This window comes from Rhinatrema bivittatum, chromosome 4, assembly GCF_901001135.1.
Source record: "Rhinatrema bivittatum chromosome 4, aRhiBiv1.1, whole genome shotgun sequence".
In the NCBI taxonomy this organism is placed as follows: Eukaryota; Metazoa; Chordata; class Amphibia; order Gymnophiona; family Rhinatrematidae; genus Rhinatrema; species Rhinatrema bivittatum.
This window is the reverse complement of record NC_042618.1, coordinates 418,860,599-418,877,823: the sequence shown is the minus strand read 5'-3', so window position 1 is coordinate 418,877,823 and position 17,225 is coordinate 418,860,599. Positions and strand designations below refer to the sequence as shown.

Genomic DNA, 17,225 nt, shown 5'->3' with positions numbered 1-17,225 from the left:
CGACGCCAATTGCCGCACCGGCATCAATGGTTGAGGCATCGGCAGGACTCCCGAGGGAGGAAGATGGAATGATGTTTCTCCTCCCGATGATAGAGCAAGTGGAGAAGGCACCGGAGCCATCGGTGACCCAGGATCCATCGGTGAAAAAGCGGTTATAAGTGCTTCCATTCTCTAGAGCAACGGTGCTAGCGCTCCCGAAATAGGATCGGTGATCGGTTCAGCAATCGGTGCCGGGGTCGGCATCGGAGGAACCTAGAACCTTTGCATTGCCTTGTCGATGGCCTCCTGAACCATCCGGTAAAGCTATTCACAGAGACCTGGAGCAACCAGCCCTGGCTCCAGAAGGGAAGAAGGAGGCAGAGGTGTAGCCGAAGGGACCACCGTTAAAGGCAGAGTCGCGGCTCCCAGTACCTGTCCGGGTGAGGGTTGCCTCGGTAACCCGGTCTCAGAAAGGGTCGATGCCTTTTCTGGACGGGGTTTCTTCTATGGCGGTTCGGACAATGGCGAGGTCGATGATTTTCCTTCATCGATGGTCCGAGGCTTTCGGTGTCGATGCCGATGCTTCTCTCTATGATCCCCTCAGACCTGAGGGGGAGTACAGGTAGTCGATGGCCAGGAAGTCATCGATGCCGGATGGTCACAGGCCAGTGCCTGATGCTGGCGCTAAGTGGACGGCGCCGGTTCCAACGACGTCGAAGCAATAGACAGCGTCGTAGTTTGAGAACAGAAGAGAAGTTCCATTTTCTTCATTCTGGTTTTGCGACCTTTTGGTGTCATTAAGGCACATTTGGTGCAAGTCAGGACATCATGCTCACACCCGAGGCACATTACACAGACTTTATGGGGGTCTGTTATGGACATGGTGTGAACGCAGTCAGGGCACCGACGGAACCCCAATGCCATGGCCTTTGAAAAATTGAGCCGCGGTGCGGTCGACGGCCAGTAGGCTGCGAGGGCCAAACTCGATGGGAATCGACCGGAATTGGGTAAAAAACTTACCGGAGTACCGCGGAAGCAAAAATTCGAGAGGGGCCCCCTGTGGGGTATGAAAGTTTGCAGTAATTCCATGAGAAAAATTCCTGTCAGGAATCTCTAAGAGCTCCTTAACCCGTGTGGCTACTGCTGTGCGGAAAAAAGAAGACTGAAGGGGGACCCCTGCTGGCTGCAGGTTTAGTGCCATGCTGGGCATGCCCAGAAGGGGCCAGTCAAAGTTCTAGAAACTTTGACAAAAGTGTTCCATGATTGGGCTCCATCCTGTGATGTCACCCATATGTGAGGACTAACATCCTGCTTATCCTGTGAGAAATTTTTTTACTCCCTAACACAAAAAAAGTTGTTATTTCTGACACTAAATCCCACGTTATTGTGCATTAAATAGCCACAAAATGCAGTAGGAGACAGTAATTTGCATTAACTCCTCCCATTTGCATGCTCATAACATAATTTGAAACGCAGCTTGTCAAGGAAGATGAAGATTGGAGGAACTATCAGTGGACAGAATTATGAATAGTGTAGCTGTGTAATTTTGCAACAAGTGGATTTTATTTGCATATCAAAAATTTGCAAAAATTTTCTGGCTTTACTCTCCCTTTCACTTTCTCTCTGGGGTGAATGATTGAGTTGACCAGGCAACCACCTGTTAGGTGGTCTTACACTGGCTTCCCGGCTTGCTGACACCTGTCTGGAAATATATAGTGACACTTTTCTTGAATATTGCACTTTTTGAGTTAGTTGTGTTGCTGGTCCTGATGTTACTTTAGTTGATTGTGTATTAAAAAAATAGGCCAGGAATCAGTACATGTAAAAAGTATGAGCATAACCTGGTTAGGAGTGAACTTTTGCATGAACTGCAGAGAGGTGTTCAGGGTCATGGGGGCTGCAGAGTTAGTACTTATGCAAATATTTTTTATTTTAAAAAGTATGAACATAATTTAACACACCCAAGTTATGTCCTCTGAAGAGGAGATGTAAATTTAGGAAAATTAATCTAAATGTGTACTGGGCCAATTCCATAAGCGTTTTCAAAGTGAATTTATCTGCATAAATTCACTTTGAAAATGCATAAATTCACCTTGAAAATGCTAAGGTCTACATATACAAGCTATATGCAGGCTTTAGCCCAACCCACACAATTATAAAACTGCCCTCCCTAATTTAATGATGATGTCACTAATGGAACCTATTTTTTTATCTTAAGAAAGGGCAAATCTCCTTTAGGCTATACTTGATCATCTTCAGCAGTATCATTTAAGATATCCCTAATTTTTTCTCCCCAGAATTTTTACAGTTGACTCAAAGTTGGTCCTAAAGCTAGCCTATCTTTGCAAGAGAGCCAAAAGCACACCACAAATTATACTTCCTGCAGGTTCCCCTGTTAAGCTTCTTAGAAAAGTTCCATTAAGCAAAGTTTAGTCAGGGGATAGGAAAATGTGAATAGTAACTTGTATTGTTTATTTATCAATATATGTATAAGATAATTCACAAGGCTGCAACATCCTGGCCCCCAAAGAGTTATTTATCTAAGTCAGAGCATAGGGATAGGGTGTACGTATAGCTCCATATCAAAAGAGACACACTCATCCAGTTTTGGTCTATTCTTCTACAGGCACCGAGATACTACTACTACCTCTACTTCTTCTACTAAATATTTTTACTGCATTACAAGTTGTACACAGTATTGTACAAATATATGTAAGAGAGAGTCCCTTCTCTGTGCAGCTTACATTATATTCAAGACAGATGGAAAAGATAAATAGCACTAGGGATCATTGGAGGAAAAAATGAAAGCCGCAAAGGTGAGTTAATGAAGTTTAATTAAAGAAAGGGACCATTTTATGTAATAGGGTAAAGCTGTGAGATTTGAATCCTTGCCCCATAATCAAGCTATGTAAAAAAACAGGAAATGGAGTGGGTGGGTGAGAGGTAGGGTGGAAAGGCATAACAGAAAATCTCCCAGCTCTGATTTCCCTAAGAAAAGCAGATTTATATCTCCTTGCATGCCATGCAGTAAAAGCAGAGCTGAATCATTCTGCCCCTTCTGGCATGGAATTATATGATGATCACTCTGCACCAGCAGGATACATGAACTCTGAAGGTTAAATAGTGAGTGGTGGCCAGGAAGACTATATGAATGGCAATACACAGACAAACAATTTACTGGACTTTGAAAATTACCTTCATAAAGAGTAAGGACTGTTTCGTTTGGAGAGCTGGTGATGTCTATTTCTAATGATTATTCACTCATGTCACGATTAGAAAAACTCCCCACAAATGCATATTATAGGTCTTGATTTGTACCAGCTGGAAAATGAATATCTCTGCCATGTTGCTACTACAATAATAGCTCTCTTTCTAGATACTGTTACCAAACAATACAGCAGAATGGCACTGTCTAGAGAAATTTTATAGATAGTACATGAAAGGTGGTTCTTAACAAATTTACCAAGGCTGTGCAGGTTTCTTTAGCAACAGTTAAGAATTAATTTCTATATTCCTGTTCAGTAATGCTTGGTTTTCTACATCACACTGTGCTAGTTTGATTGTAATACTCACCATGGTCATGAGCAAATACGAAAAAGTTAAGTCTTGTAAGCATCTGAGCCAATTCATCATAGCGACCACAGTGTTCCCCAGCACCATGGGCGACAAACGCAAGAGCTCTATATAAGAATATCAAAGAATTTGTATTATTGTAAAATATTAGAATTACTATATTATTACCAATTCATTTAATTGTGAATTTTCAAAAGTTGCACGCATAAAAATTAGCACTTACACATGTAAAATAACATGTACATGAGCATATGCTATTTTAGAAACCTTGATATACATGTGTAAATCAAAGTCCGTGAGTTAATTTACGCATGTAAAAGAAGGGTCAAGCCAGGAGCAATCTGGAGATGAGCCAACATTTATATGAGTAACTTGCTATTTTATAAGCAGTTTACGCATGTACATGTGGCATTTTACTTGTATAGGTTTAATCCTGCTCAGTATCAGGAATAAATGATCATTAACATCTTAAAAGTGAAAAGATGAATGGGTGAGGGGTCTGGGTGAAATGGGGGGCTTCAGGCTGAAGAGCCAGGAGGGTCTTCACAAGCTGCAGATGGACTGGGGAAACTGGCAGACTAATTGACAAAACTGGTTAGTTCATTGCTGTGCGCGTGTTAGAAAATTCCCCAATTTACGCATGGAAAAGCCAGCTTACAGAGGTAAATGCATCTAAATAATGGGTATAAAATATACTCACGTAACCCTTTAAAATTTGAAGTAAAAATATACGGGTATATCATTTGTATACACTTAACGGGCTAAATTCCAATCTATCCAGCTAAGTAGCAGCAGATGCTACGTAACTGGATAAGTCTGAGAAGCGCTACTTATCTAGCTATCTGATTTAGCTGGATATACAATGCTTTTTTTTTTTTGTAATACAATTTTTATTGAGTGATCCTCAGACACAATATGAAACTTTGCCGATAACAGACAAGCAAACATAATACAGCAAACGATATTGATGACACAAATCACAGAACCATGAGGAAACACTCCTCAATTTTCCCCCTTTCAGATATCTATAACTGTGTCTAAGACATCTCTAGAGCCACCCTAGAGAATACTCATGTCACCAACAAACTAGGAGAGGCTGCACTCTGATACCTCCCCCAGTCTGACATATTGAACAACTATAGCGGGCTAGCTCTGCTTAAACAAGAAGGAACAGGAGTCCAGTATGCTTATCCCCAAACCCTCACCCTCTCCAAACCTCCCCGTCCCGCTTCTCCCCCTTTACCCCCCTTCCCCCCCCCCTTCCCCTACCCAAGGCCTGGCTGACAAACCAGTTGAGACATCCATGTATACTAGAGTCCAGTCATAACATTGAAGGCATGGGTCTATCACTAACCCAAAAAACAAAAAAAGAAGAACAAACAAACATCAGGCATTGAGGATCAAGCTGCGAGCCCGATGTGGCAAAGTCTGCACATATACTTCCCAGGTCTCCAAGAAAAGTCTTCGGTGCGTTGGCGACAACTTAGAAGTAAAACTGTCCATATACATCATTCGATGAAAATGATTACGCCAAGTCCAATACGATGGTGCAGATATCTCCAACCAATTAAGTAGAATAACTGTTTTCCCCACCAGCCAGGCCTTTTTAATCAGAGTTCTCAATCCCGCTTTTCTTATAACCGACTGGGGAATGCAATCAAAAAGAATCAGCTGCGGGGTAACTTGAAAACGTATTTTCAGGAGGCGTAGCAATGCTTTTTAGACTTATCCGGCTATCTGACATACGGGCCGATACAGTACAATGCGCTCCAACGGAGCGCACTGTTAGCCGGCATTTGGACGCGCATTTTGGACGCGCTAGCTTTACCCCTTATTCAGTAAGGGGTAATAGCGCATCCAAAACGCGTTTCCAACTCCCCCAAACCTAATAGCGCCCACAACATGCAAATGCATGTTGATGGCCCTATTAGGTATTCCCGCGTGATTCAGAAAGCAAAATGTGCAGCCAAGCCGCACATTTTACTTTCAGAAATTAGTGCCTACCCAAAGGTAGGCGCTAATTTCTCCGGGACCTCCGACTTAATATCATGGCGATATTAAGTCGGAGGTCCCGAAAGTTTAAAAAAGTAAAAAATTAAAAAAAAATTTTTTTAATGGGCCCACGGCTGGTGGGTCAAAAACTGGACGCTCAATTTTGCCGGCGTCCGGTTTCCGAACCCGTGGCTTGCAGTGGGCTCGAGAACCAATGCCGGCAAAATTGAGCGTCGGCTGTCAAACCCGCTGACAGCCACCGCTTCCGTCAAAAAAGAGACGCTAGGGACGCGGTAGTGTCCCTAGCGCCTCTTTTTACCGCCGGGCCTAATTTAAATAAATTAAAATACTGTATCACGTGCACAGGAGAGCGGACGCTCGCCCGCTCTCCCGCGATTTTACTGTATCGGCCTGATAGCCGGATAAGTAACATATTAAGACTCATCCAGCTAAGTAGCACTTTTTAGATGCATCTGGTTATTTTCATAGCCAGATAAGTCCAAAAAGTGCTACTTAGACAGACATGTAGCGCTTTTCAGATTTATCTGAAGTGCAACTACTTTTCCGGATATGTCCGAACAAGTCCACACTTACATGGCTCGCAGTTTTTATATATGTGAGCATGTTTGTGCGCATATGTAATCGTATTTTATAACCTATGCATATCGTTTGCTCACAGATTATAAAATATTGTAGCAACTTTGCACACGTGCGCAGCTTTGAAAATTATCCTCCCTATGAATAAGGCTAATCTGATACTTTATCAACAGTTTGCTTTTTGCAAGTTATAGAGCAGCAAAACACACTGTCATTGACTGAAATCAACTGGCTTGTGACTTGCTGCATCAGGGATGTCAGCACCTAGCATATGACAAAAAGAATAGGAGAACATCTTAGAATTGCTTTGTGAGTACAATAGCACTGGCTGGTATGATTTAATATGTATTTTTGCACGATAGAAGTATAAGCAGTAGATTATTTCAATAGTTCACAGAGATGAGCACTGAAATATTCCACTGCATTCTAAAACAATAACTGTTATCTTGCAAAAATGCTTACCAAAACTTAACAGCAAGACAATACTGCTGATTGCAGTGATTCTACTCAAACAGCTTTTCACACTGCATTAACACTTCCCTGGAGTAGTAGCAGTAGAAACAATTACTGAAGACTCTCTCGCTGCAAGAGAAGAAACAAATGCACCCAAATGCCCTATGATATGAGACTTAAGGACCCAAACACGTATAAACTAGAGAAGAAAAGAGAAAGACGGGATATAATAACAACATTCATATATCTCAAGGGTATAAATAATGCACAAGCAGCAAACCTTTTTCAATGGAAAGGAAATTCTAGAATGAGCAGTCATTATATGAAGCTCCAAGGCAGAGCTTTCCAAACTTTTCATGTTGGTGACACACTTTTTAGACAAACATAATTTCGGGACACAGTAATTCAGTCTACTAGTAAACCAGAGGTTAAAGGTTAAACGAACGAAACATATTTCGACAATTTATGTATGTTTCCTTAAATATATACATAAATAAAATGTTTCACGACACAACCTATCTCATGAAAACCTTAAATTTATATTAAAAATATATATTCCAAGATTCATGTTATTGTTATAATTTATGAGAAACAATAATAAAACAAATTGTCTGTCCCACACACACTCATCTCTCTCCTCCCCCCAGCACATGTCTGGCCCCCACACACTCATATCTCTCCCCCTCAAGCACATGTCTGTCCCCCCAGCACATTTGCCCCCCACTCACTCATCTCTCTCCCCCCAGCACATGTCTGGCCCCCACACTCATGTACCTCGTCTTTTTGATTGTTGCCAGTTAAGTGCTTCACTCCCTTCCATGATCACCAGACACTGCTGCTTGCAGTCAGTACTCCTCATGGCCAGGCCTCATCGGCAGCAGCCAATGCAAGGATGGCTGGGCTTGTTCCACCCACCAAGCCTCCCAAAAAAACGCGATTGACAGCAAAAATCACCCAATAATAAGCAACCCATAAACTGAAAAAAAAAAGTGAATCTCTAGAAAAAAAAAAGCCCAAACTTGCGTCAGAGTTGACCGGGCTTGCGCGACACACCTGCACACTGCAGGCGACACACTAACGTGTCCCGACACACAGTTTGGAAAGCTCTGCACTAAGGGATAGATTCAGGAGTAACATTAGAAAATGTTTCTTTACAGAAAGAATGGTGGATGCATGGAATAACCTCCCACTGGAGGTGGCAAGGGGCAAAAACGATAAAAGAATTCAAGAAGTCCTGGTATAAGCAAAGAGGATCATGGATAGACCTTAGGGTCCTTATCTGCCATCATATTCTACGTTTATATGGGGTTTTTACAATAGATTTGTTAAAGTGGTACCTGTCACATCAAATAAAATAGGTACTGGGAATCGAAGCACTGTAAAGGTAGCAGTCATAGCCCTTGGGCAGTGTCTAAAGGGCACAAACAAACCAGGCCCTGAATATTGACACTTGGATTTTGATGGTTCGGTTGCAAAAAGGCTGGAAAAAGAAACGTTATGGAGAAAAACCTAGCAATCTATAAAAGGAGGCCTCTGGCATCTCAGTTCCAGACAATAAGCAAGACTGGAGCAAGTTTTGGATTAGGCTGTTAATGCAGGAGCCAAAAATCAGAGCTGGCTTGCTGATCAAAAAATATAAATGATAATCCTACCCTCTACCCCCACCCCAAACCAATATTTTAAAGAATTTTTCTGGTATGGTAGACTTTTCAGGGAATTGTTATGTACTAAATATCTTATCCCAATAGGAAAACTGGGAGAAGGGTTAACTATAGGTATGTGTATTATACACATGCCCTGTTTTCACTGTTGATTTAAACTATCCTGTGTGCTATTCTGCTCTTTTTGGATACATATTAGTTACTACTACTACTACTACTACAGGGTGGCCAATGGAAAAGTAGCCTGCCTCCAATGCAATTGCTACTTAACATTTCTATAGCGCTACACAACATACGCAGTGCTGTACAAATATACAAAAAGACAGTCTCTGCTCAATAGAGTTTACAAACTAACGCCTGGATTTATCAAAATGCGGTAAGTACCGCATGCGATAGCAAAAGGGGTGTGTTTTATGCTAATATAGCATTTATTGCAATTTGTGTGAAGAGCTAAGTTAGTGCAAATTGCAATAAGTGCCAACCTGTTGTATTTCCTGCATTCAACCACTGGGGGACCATTGTTAATGGTCCCAAACATGAGAGAGAAAGACTGGCCATAATGTCATGGCCCATAGGTAGGTATTTGTATCCCTATGGTAGGCCCACCTAGTAACTCGAGGTGGGGATTAGGTAAGAGTGTAGGGGGTTAGGGGCCACTTTGACATTCTCCGTGACACCTACGAACAGAACAGTGGTCTCTTGTGAAGATTTGATGGCCTTCGGAGTGAGGAAACTCACTCCAAGATGAGATTTGGGCAAGGTTCTCTCAACCTAGCTTGATGTTACCCAGGTAGAGAGTCCATCAAGTTAGGTTGAGAGAACCTTGCCCAAATCTCATCTTGGAGTGAGTTTCCTCACTCCAAAGGTCATCAAATCTTCACAAGAGACCACTGTTCTGTTCGTAGGTGTCACGTAGAATGTCAAAGTGGCCCTAACCTCCTACACTCTTACCTAATTCCCACCTCGAGTTACTAGGTGGGCCTACCATAGGGATACAATTACCTACCTATGGGCCATGACATTACAGCCAGGCTCTCTCTCTCTCCCTCTTTCTCTCTCTCTCTCCTCCTCCTCCCCCCCCCCCCCCCCCAATTCACCTGATAGCTCTTCACAGACAGGCTAACCTAGCCCAGTCTCCACCCCTAACTCCTCCTATTTTCTGAATTTGCATCACACCATACGATATAGTGCAATCACATGCGTTAAACACGTTTTCGCATGCGATAAGCCCTTAACACATGCGAAAATGCCTTATCACATTTTGATAAATGACCCCCTAATAAGACAAACATACAGGACAAGAGACTTGGGGTATTTCATAAAGCAAGACAATGGTTTAAAAGAATGGTTTATAGCTGGTTTATTATTATTTACCTTGCTATAATATGACAAATTCTCTACATTTTTTAAAACTCAGTAAAATCATTATTAAAAAATTTCTACTAAAATTATTTTCTTTGCCAGGAAGGTCTTTATAACCCACTGGCTAGCACTCAGTGCTTCTAAGCAGCAGACAACTGATGCTTCCTTTCTCAGGCAGTGTTCCTGGAGACTGGAGGCTATTGAAGGAGCACTTATAGCCACTCAGTAAAGTGGCATCTGAGTGGGCGAAGAGCAGAACTGGAAAGCTGCATTTTTGACCACAAGAGATTGTCGGTGGTATTTTGTTTATTGAAAGTTAATTAGAAGAGAATAAAAAAAATATGGGAGGTCATATATAAAGGTTGCCACTTGGAAGCTGGATAAATAAGAGGAGAAAGTGGAGACTTGCATGGATGGATAAACAGAAAAACAAAGTATTGCTCTCACTATAATACCTATTATTATTATTATTTAATACCTACAGTAACTGAATGTAATCTGCTTTAAAGTAGCTGAAAGCTGGAATATAATATCAATGATGATATATCAATGATAAGATGATGTGATGATGTGATGATGTTTATCAATGATGATATAATATCAATGATAAGATGATGTGATGATGTTTATACAACATGTCCCATGTTTATGTACCTATCCCATGATTCTGTAAACCGTTCTGATGGCGAAACCGAATGACGGTATACAAAACGCAATAAATAAATATATACATATAAATGTCAAATATATCCCCTTACCATATTTTGCATAAAGACGTGCATAGGTAAGAAGGCAAACAAAACTAACACTCTTCTTTTTTTTTTTTTTTTTACAGTATTTTTCATTAAAATTATGCTGCCATACTAACTATGAGGATACACAAACCAGGCTTGTGCAGCTGCTGTTGTTATATTAAACTGCTGGAATGTTACAGATACATTGCCAGACTGGGTAAGTGACCAGGGTCTGTCATCTCCCTAAGAAATAATTCAAAAAAAGGAAGGAGAATAAACTGAATAACGATGAGTTTCACTGAACTGTGTAGTCTTCACATTCTAGATAATTTGATTCTATACAGTGTATTTCCTGGACTGTTTACCCTGACGCAGCCCATGGCGGATGAAACGCTTTCAGCGTCGAAATAGATGTCCAGCATTGAAGTCACCCGCTAGTGGGTAATCAGTAGCCATTTGAAGTCAACTGTTCCTGCGAACTCACAGCCACCAATATTACGTTTTTCAAGCATTCATATAGAAAACTGGCTGCAATATTCTCCTTGATCAAGCAATCTCACCACTTTGCAGATGACTTAAGATTTCATACGTTATAAGTAATTTGACAAGAAATAGTACTAATATGTCTTAAAAAAAGGTTTTTGTAGTTATGACAAATTTTGAAAAATTATTGATAAGTTTTGACAAATGATAGTAGCATAAAGTATTCTCTCTAGAGGGATTTTTTTTAAACTAATGATGGTGCCATTAGTCACCCGATTGCAAGCAGTTTCTGCAGAGATCAGGTATCTGAAGTAGACCAGGCATCTGAAGTTTTTTCCTCCAGTTTGAGTAATCATCAGTGCATTTAAGTAAAGTTCACTGAGGCTTTTTTCTTTTTTACTTATCTCTCTAAGAAAAACAAAGTAATTAAGCTTATAATTAAAGGGAAGCAAAGGCAAAACTTATACAGGAGACAGAGAGCTGAATTCTCCTTTAATGCCTGAGCAAAGAGATTGATTCTGTAAGATTACATTCCTGCTCAGCTAGTTCCTTGAAATGGTATGATTTACACTTTTGTTCATGTTAAGCACAGAAAGGGAATTGGGGAATATCATTTTAATGGTTACCAGTTTATCATTCCCATTCCCTCTTGTGCTTTATTCAGTTATTTGATGGTTGCTGTAAAGGAATCAACCAATCAGCTGCTTACATCACCTTAAGCATGATGCCTTCTTTACTATTTAAGATGATCATGCACAAATTACTCATATTTCATGTTATAACTGATTGTGAAAATAAAATAGTACAAATTTATCAATATAATTTTTTAAATAGGTGAGAGGTTTTCCAAATTAGTATTTTAGCACTGCCTACCAAAACTTATCTTTACTGCTCCAATTTGAGTTATTTTATTTGTGTTGTGTTGCTGGGGATCCAGGTGCAGATCCTCTGTCTAATAGGCTTAGCCAGCTCCAGCTATGGTATGGAAGTAATGGACTCAGACCTGGGGGGGAGGCAGCCTTTATTGGTCAAGAAGCAGCATAAAGGTTCACCTTGAAAAAAGTGCAGTCCTTGGGATAGTTCAAGTCCATGTGCTGCCTATAGTGGAAATAAGGAGGACTGTGGGAGAAAAAGCAACAGACATTGCACCAAAACACACACAAAAAGGTTATTTCATTCCAGAACATTAGCACAACAGTTCCTTTCCTGACTCCTCAGGATTTGCAATCCACCTAATTCCCTCATATGATCTGGAACTAGAATTAACATTATGAAGAGAATAGTGAACTATTTACAGTCGGAAGAATTGCTGGACCAGAGGCAGCATGGATTCACCAGGGGAAGATCCTGTCAGACAAATCTGATTGACTTTTTTGACTGGGTAACCAAGGAATTGGATCAAGGAAGTTCACTCGATGTCATCTACTTGGACTTCAGCAAGGCTTTTGATACGGTCCCGCACAGGAGACTGGTGAATAAAATAAGAAGCTTAGGATGAGTGCCAAGGTGGTGGCCTGGATTGCAAATTGGTTGACGGACAGAAGACAATGTGTGATGGTAAATGGAACTTACTCTGAAGAGAAAGCGGTGTTGAGCGGAGTGCCGCAGGGGTCGGTGTTGGGACCGGTCCTGTTCAATATCTTTGTGAGCGACATTGCGGAAGGGATAGAAGGTAAGGTTTGCCTTTTTGCAGATCACACTAAGATCTGCAATAGAGTGCACACGCCGGAAGGAGTGGAGAGAATGAGACGGGATCTAAGGAAGCTGGAAGAGTGGTCAAAGAAATGGCAGCTGAGATTCAATGCCAAGAAGTGCAGAGTCATGCATATGGGGTAAGGAAATCCAAATGAACTGTATTTGATGGGGGGAGAAGGGTTGATGTGCACAGGGCAAGAGAGAGAGACCTTGGGGTGATAGTGTCTAATGATCTGAAGTCGGCGAAACAATGGGACAAGGCGATAGCTAAAGCCAGAAGAATGCTGGGCTGCATAGAGAGAGGAATATCGAGTACGAAAAGGGAAGTGATTATCCCCTTGTACAGGTCCTTGGTGAGGCCTCACCTAGAATACTGTGTTCAGTTCTGGAGACTGTATCTCCAAAGAGACAGAGACAAGATGGAGGCGGTCCAGAGAAGGGTGACCAAAAAGGTGGAAGCTCTTCATCGAATGACTTATGAGGAGAGATTGAAGAATCTAAATATGTTCACCCTGGAGGAAAGGAGGAGCAGAGGTGATATGATACAGACTTTCAAATACTTGAAAGGTTTTAATGATCCAAAGACAACGACAAACCTTTTCCGTTGGAAAAAAATCAGCAGAACCAGGGGTCACGAGTTGAAGCTCCAGGGAGGAACACTCAGAACTAATGTCAGGAAGTATTTCTTCACGGAGAGGGTGATGGATGCCTGGAATGCCCTTCCGGAGGAAGTGGTGAAGACCAGAACTGTGAAGGACTTCAAAGGGGCGTGGGATAAACACTGTGGATCCATAAAGTCTAGAGGACATGAATGAAGAGTGGGTGGCTCGCGGGAATGACGGCTACTGCCTGGAGATAATACCCTTATTCAATAAACATACACACAGTTAATGCGACTCCAACATTGCTCCAAGCTTCAACGGCAAGAGGAAATGTGGAAAAAGATTTGCATTCACAAAAAACGGGGAGTAGCTTGCTTGTTACGGCAGTTACTACCCCAAACCAAATAAGCCTGATACTTCACTTTCAATGCATAGCCAGCATAGCTCTCTACTTCAACGGCAGGGGAGAAAGTCTGATACTTCGTGCATATCCGGCATAGCTCTCTGCTTCAAGGGCAGGGGAGAAAGTCTGATACTTTGTGCATATCCAGCATAGCTCTCTGCTTCAACAACAGGGGAGAAAGTCTGATACTACGTGCATATCCAGCATAGCTCTCTGCTTCAACGGCAGGGGAGAAAGTCTGATACTTTGTGCATATCCGGCATAGCTCTCTGCTTCAAGGGCAGGGGAGAAAGTCTGATACTTTGTGCATATCCAGCATAGCTCTCTGCTTCAACAACAGGGGAGAAAGTCTGATACTACGTGCATATCCAGCATAGCTCTCTGCTTCAACGGCAGGGGAGAAAGTCTGATACTACGTGCATATCCAGCATAACTCTCTGCTTCAACGGCAGGGGAGAAAGTCTGATACTTCGTGTATATACAGCATAGCTCTCTGCTTCAATGGCAGGGGAGAAAGTCTGATACTTCGTGCATATCCAGCATAGCTCTCTGCTTCAATGGCAGGGGAGAAAGTCTGATACTTCGTGCATATCCAGCATAGCTCTCTGCTTCAATGGCGGGGGGAATGAAGAAAAGTGGATCTATATACAGACAACAACCAACAAGGACTGAATCACATAGTCTGAGTAAACAAATAAGCATGGGTGTAGCTTGCTTATTGCAGCGGATACTACCCCTAACTAGGCTAGATATTTCACTTAGATGCAGCTCCAACACTGTTCTTTGCATTAATGGTGGGGGTGGAAGGGAAATAGAACCAAAGGGTTACTAAGAGCCAAGAGTGGAAGGGAAATAGAACCAAAGGATTACTAAGAGCAACAGATAAGTATGAGAAGAAAAAAAAAAGTGAGAAGCTTGCTGGGCAGACTGGATGGGCCGTTTGGTCTTCTTCTGCCGTCATTTCTATGTTTCTATGTTTCTATATAAATAATTATAGATATATTTACCTCTAACTCCCCTTATTTGTGTAAGGACTCTTTGGCCTTACTAAAAGCACAAGACTTCATTCTTTAGTTTAAAGAATAGTACAACCCTAGTCTGATCACCCCGTGTTAAGTATTTTGGTATCTGCCAGGACAGGGATGTAGAGAAAGCTATAGGAACAGAGACAGAGTGGAATTTGGATCCTGTCAGGGTCGGTGCAAGGGTATTAAGCACCCTAGGCGAACGTTCAGGCTTGCACCCCTCCAGCCACAATCTCAACCTCCTCCCCCCAGCCCACTCCACACACAATTAACATAGAAACATTGAAATGACGGTAGAAAAGGCCCAATGGTCCATCCAGTTGGTCTAGCAAACTTCCCATGGTAGAATTTGCCGTGCCATGCAGGTTATTCCCATGTATCAGTCAGTGCTGCTTGATGTGCTTTGCTTATGGACTTGGCTGAAAAGCAGTCCTATGTTTTTCCCTAATGTATGCACATCAGTACCCCAAACTGTAAAAAAGGTCATGGCTCATGCTGGTTGTCCCTGAATCTAAATTCCTCTTTCCCTTCACCCCCCCCCCCCCCCCAAAAATTAAGTTTATAGAAATTTGTGCAAATTAGTTAAAAAAAAACCTGACATATCACATTTACATAAGCATACAGACCCTTTACTCAGTATTTTGTTGAGACATCTTTTGCATTGATTAGAGCCTATATTCTTCTTAGGCATCATGCTACAATCTTTCACACCTGGATTTGGGGATTTTCTTTCATTCTTCTCTGCATATCCTCTCAAGATCTGTCAGGTTGGATGGGGAGCGTCGTTGCACAGCTATTTTCAAGTCTCTCCAGAGATGTTCATTTGGGTTCAAGTCCGGGTGCTGGCTGGGCCATTCAAGAACATTCACAGACTTGTCTCAAAGTCACTCCTGTGTTGTCTTGGATATGTGCTTAGGGTCGTTGTCCTGCTGGAAGGTTAATCGTCACCCCAGTCTGAAGTCCAAAGTACTCTGGAGCAGGTTTTCATCACGGATCTTTGTGTTATTTATTTATTTATTATTTATTTATTTGTTGGTTTTATTTACCGAAATTCATCAAGGATATCAAATCGGTTTACAGGATAACACAAACATACGCATGTTAGGCGTTTTACAAATAACAAGCGAGTGAAAATGGAGAACATAACTGGCAACTAGGGGGAGAGGAGAATAAATACAAACAGGAGAATTATGTACAGAGATTAACAGCATTGAATTGTAAGGTTGTATACATTAATTGAAAATGAGCAGTTATTGGAAATACAGAGGTTGAGTGCTTAAGCTCATAACAGTATACATGGCTGAAATTGTATCCAAGGTGGGGAGGTAATGCAGGGTTAGGAAGGGGAGAGGGTGGTCTGAGATGGAATTTAGGCTGATTGGTGCTAAGTGCAGGCTTTCGTGAACAGCCATGTCTTTAGTTTTCATTTGAATGTTTTTTGGCAGTCCTCCTGGCGTAGCTCTACTGGGATTGTGTTCCAGAGTGCAGGCCCAGCTATCGAGAGTGCACTTGCTCTAGTAGAGGCTAAGTTGGTGATTTTGGGTGAGGGAGTCTGAATGGTAGCAAGGTATTGTTGTCTAGTGGGTTTGTTGGCTTGGTGGAAGCTGAGGGAATTATTATGCCAGTTCATCTCTGGATTGTGCAGTGCTTTGTGGATGAAGGATAGGGTCTTGTATTGAATGCGGGAAGCAATTGGGAGCCAATGTAATTCCTTTAGTACTGGAGTTATGTGTTCATTTTTGTGTGTGTTGGTGAGGATCCGGGCGGCTGTGTTTTGCATTATTTGAAGAGGGTGGAGAACTTTTTGGGAAGACCTAATAGGAGTGAATTACAGTAATCAAGTTTGGAAAAAATGGTCGTTTGAAGTACTGTCCGAAAATCTGGGGCGTGGAGTAAGGGTTTCAGTTTTTTTAGTGTGTGGAGTTTAAAGAAACAGTCTTTTAGTGTGTTGCTTATGAATTTCTGGAGGTTGATGTGGTTGTCCAGGATGACCCCTAGATCTCGTACATGTTGGGAGAAGGGGCTGGAAGGGGGTTGAGGGATAGGGAAGGGGATAGTCTTGGGATGACTTTGGGGTGAGATGAGCATAATTTCAGTTTTCGTAGTGTTCAGGGCAAGATGGAGAAAGGTAAGGAGTTTGTTGATTGAGGTGAGTGTGGAAGTCCAAATGTTCATGGCATTTGGGAGTGTGTCAGATACAGGAATAAGTATCTGAACGTCGTCGACATAAATGTAATGGGGAAGTTTGAGGCTGGATAAAAGATGACAGAGGGGTAGGAGGTAAATATTGAAGAGGGTGGAGGACAGGGAGGAGCCTTGAGGGACTCCTTGATCAAGGGGAATAGCTTTGGACTCGTGGTTTCCTAGTTTGATTTTGAAGTTACGATTACTGAGGTAGGACTTGAACCAATCGAGGGCGACCCCTGTGATTCCAATTTCAGTTAATCGTTGTAGGAGGATACTATGGCTGATGGTATCAAATGCTGAGGAGATGTCTAGAAAGGCTAGGATATGAGCTTGCCCTTTGTCAATGCTTTTGATAAGTTGATCAGAGAGGGAGAGGAGGAGGGTCTCCGTGCTATGGAATTTTCTGAACCCATACTGTGAAGGGGCAAGGATATGATTGTCCTCAAGGTATTCCATGAGTTGTTTGTTGATAGTCTTTT

At 41.9% G+C, this 17,225-nt stretch overlaps 1 protein-coding gene across 2 annotated transcripts in view; it reads right to left on the bottom strand.

Annotated features, from left to right (window-relative positions):
• MGLL (monoglyceride lipase) overlaps positions 1–17,225 on the bottom strand; it is a 263,894-nt gene that overhangs the window by 179,233 nt on the left and 67,436 nt on the right. For both annotated transcript variants that reach the window (XM_029601313.1, XM_029601314.1), the window contains exon 3: positions 3,553–3,659. In XM_029601313.1, the coding sequence (XP_029457173.1) occupies positions 3,553–3,659 (107 nt within the window). The remainder of the gene's footprint in view (positions 1–3,552; positions 3,660–17,225) is intronic.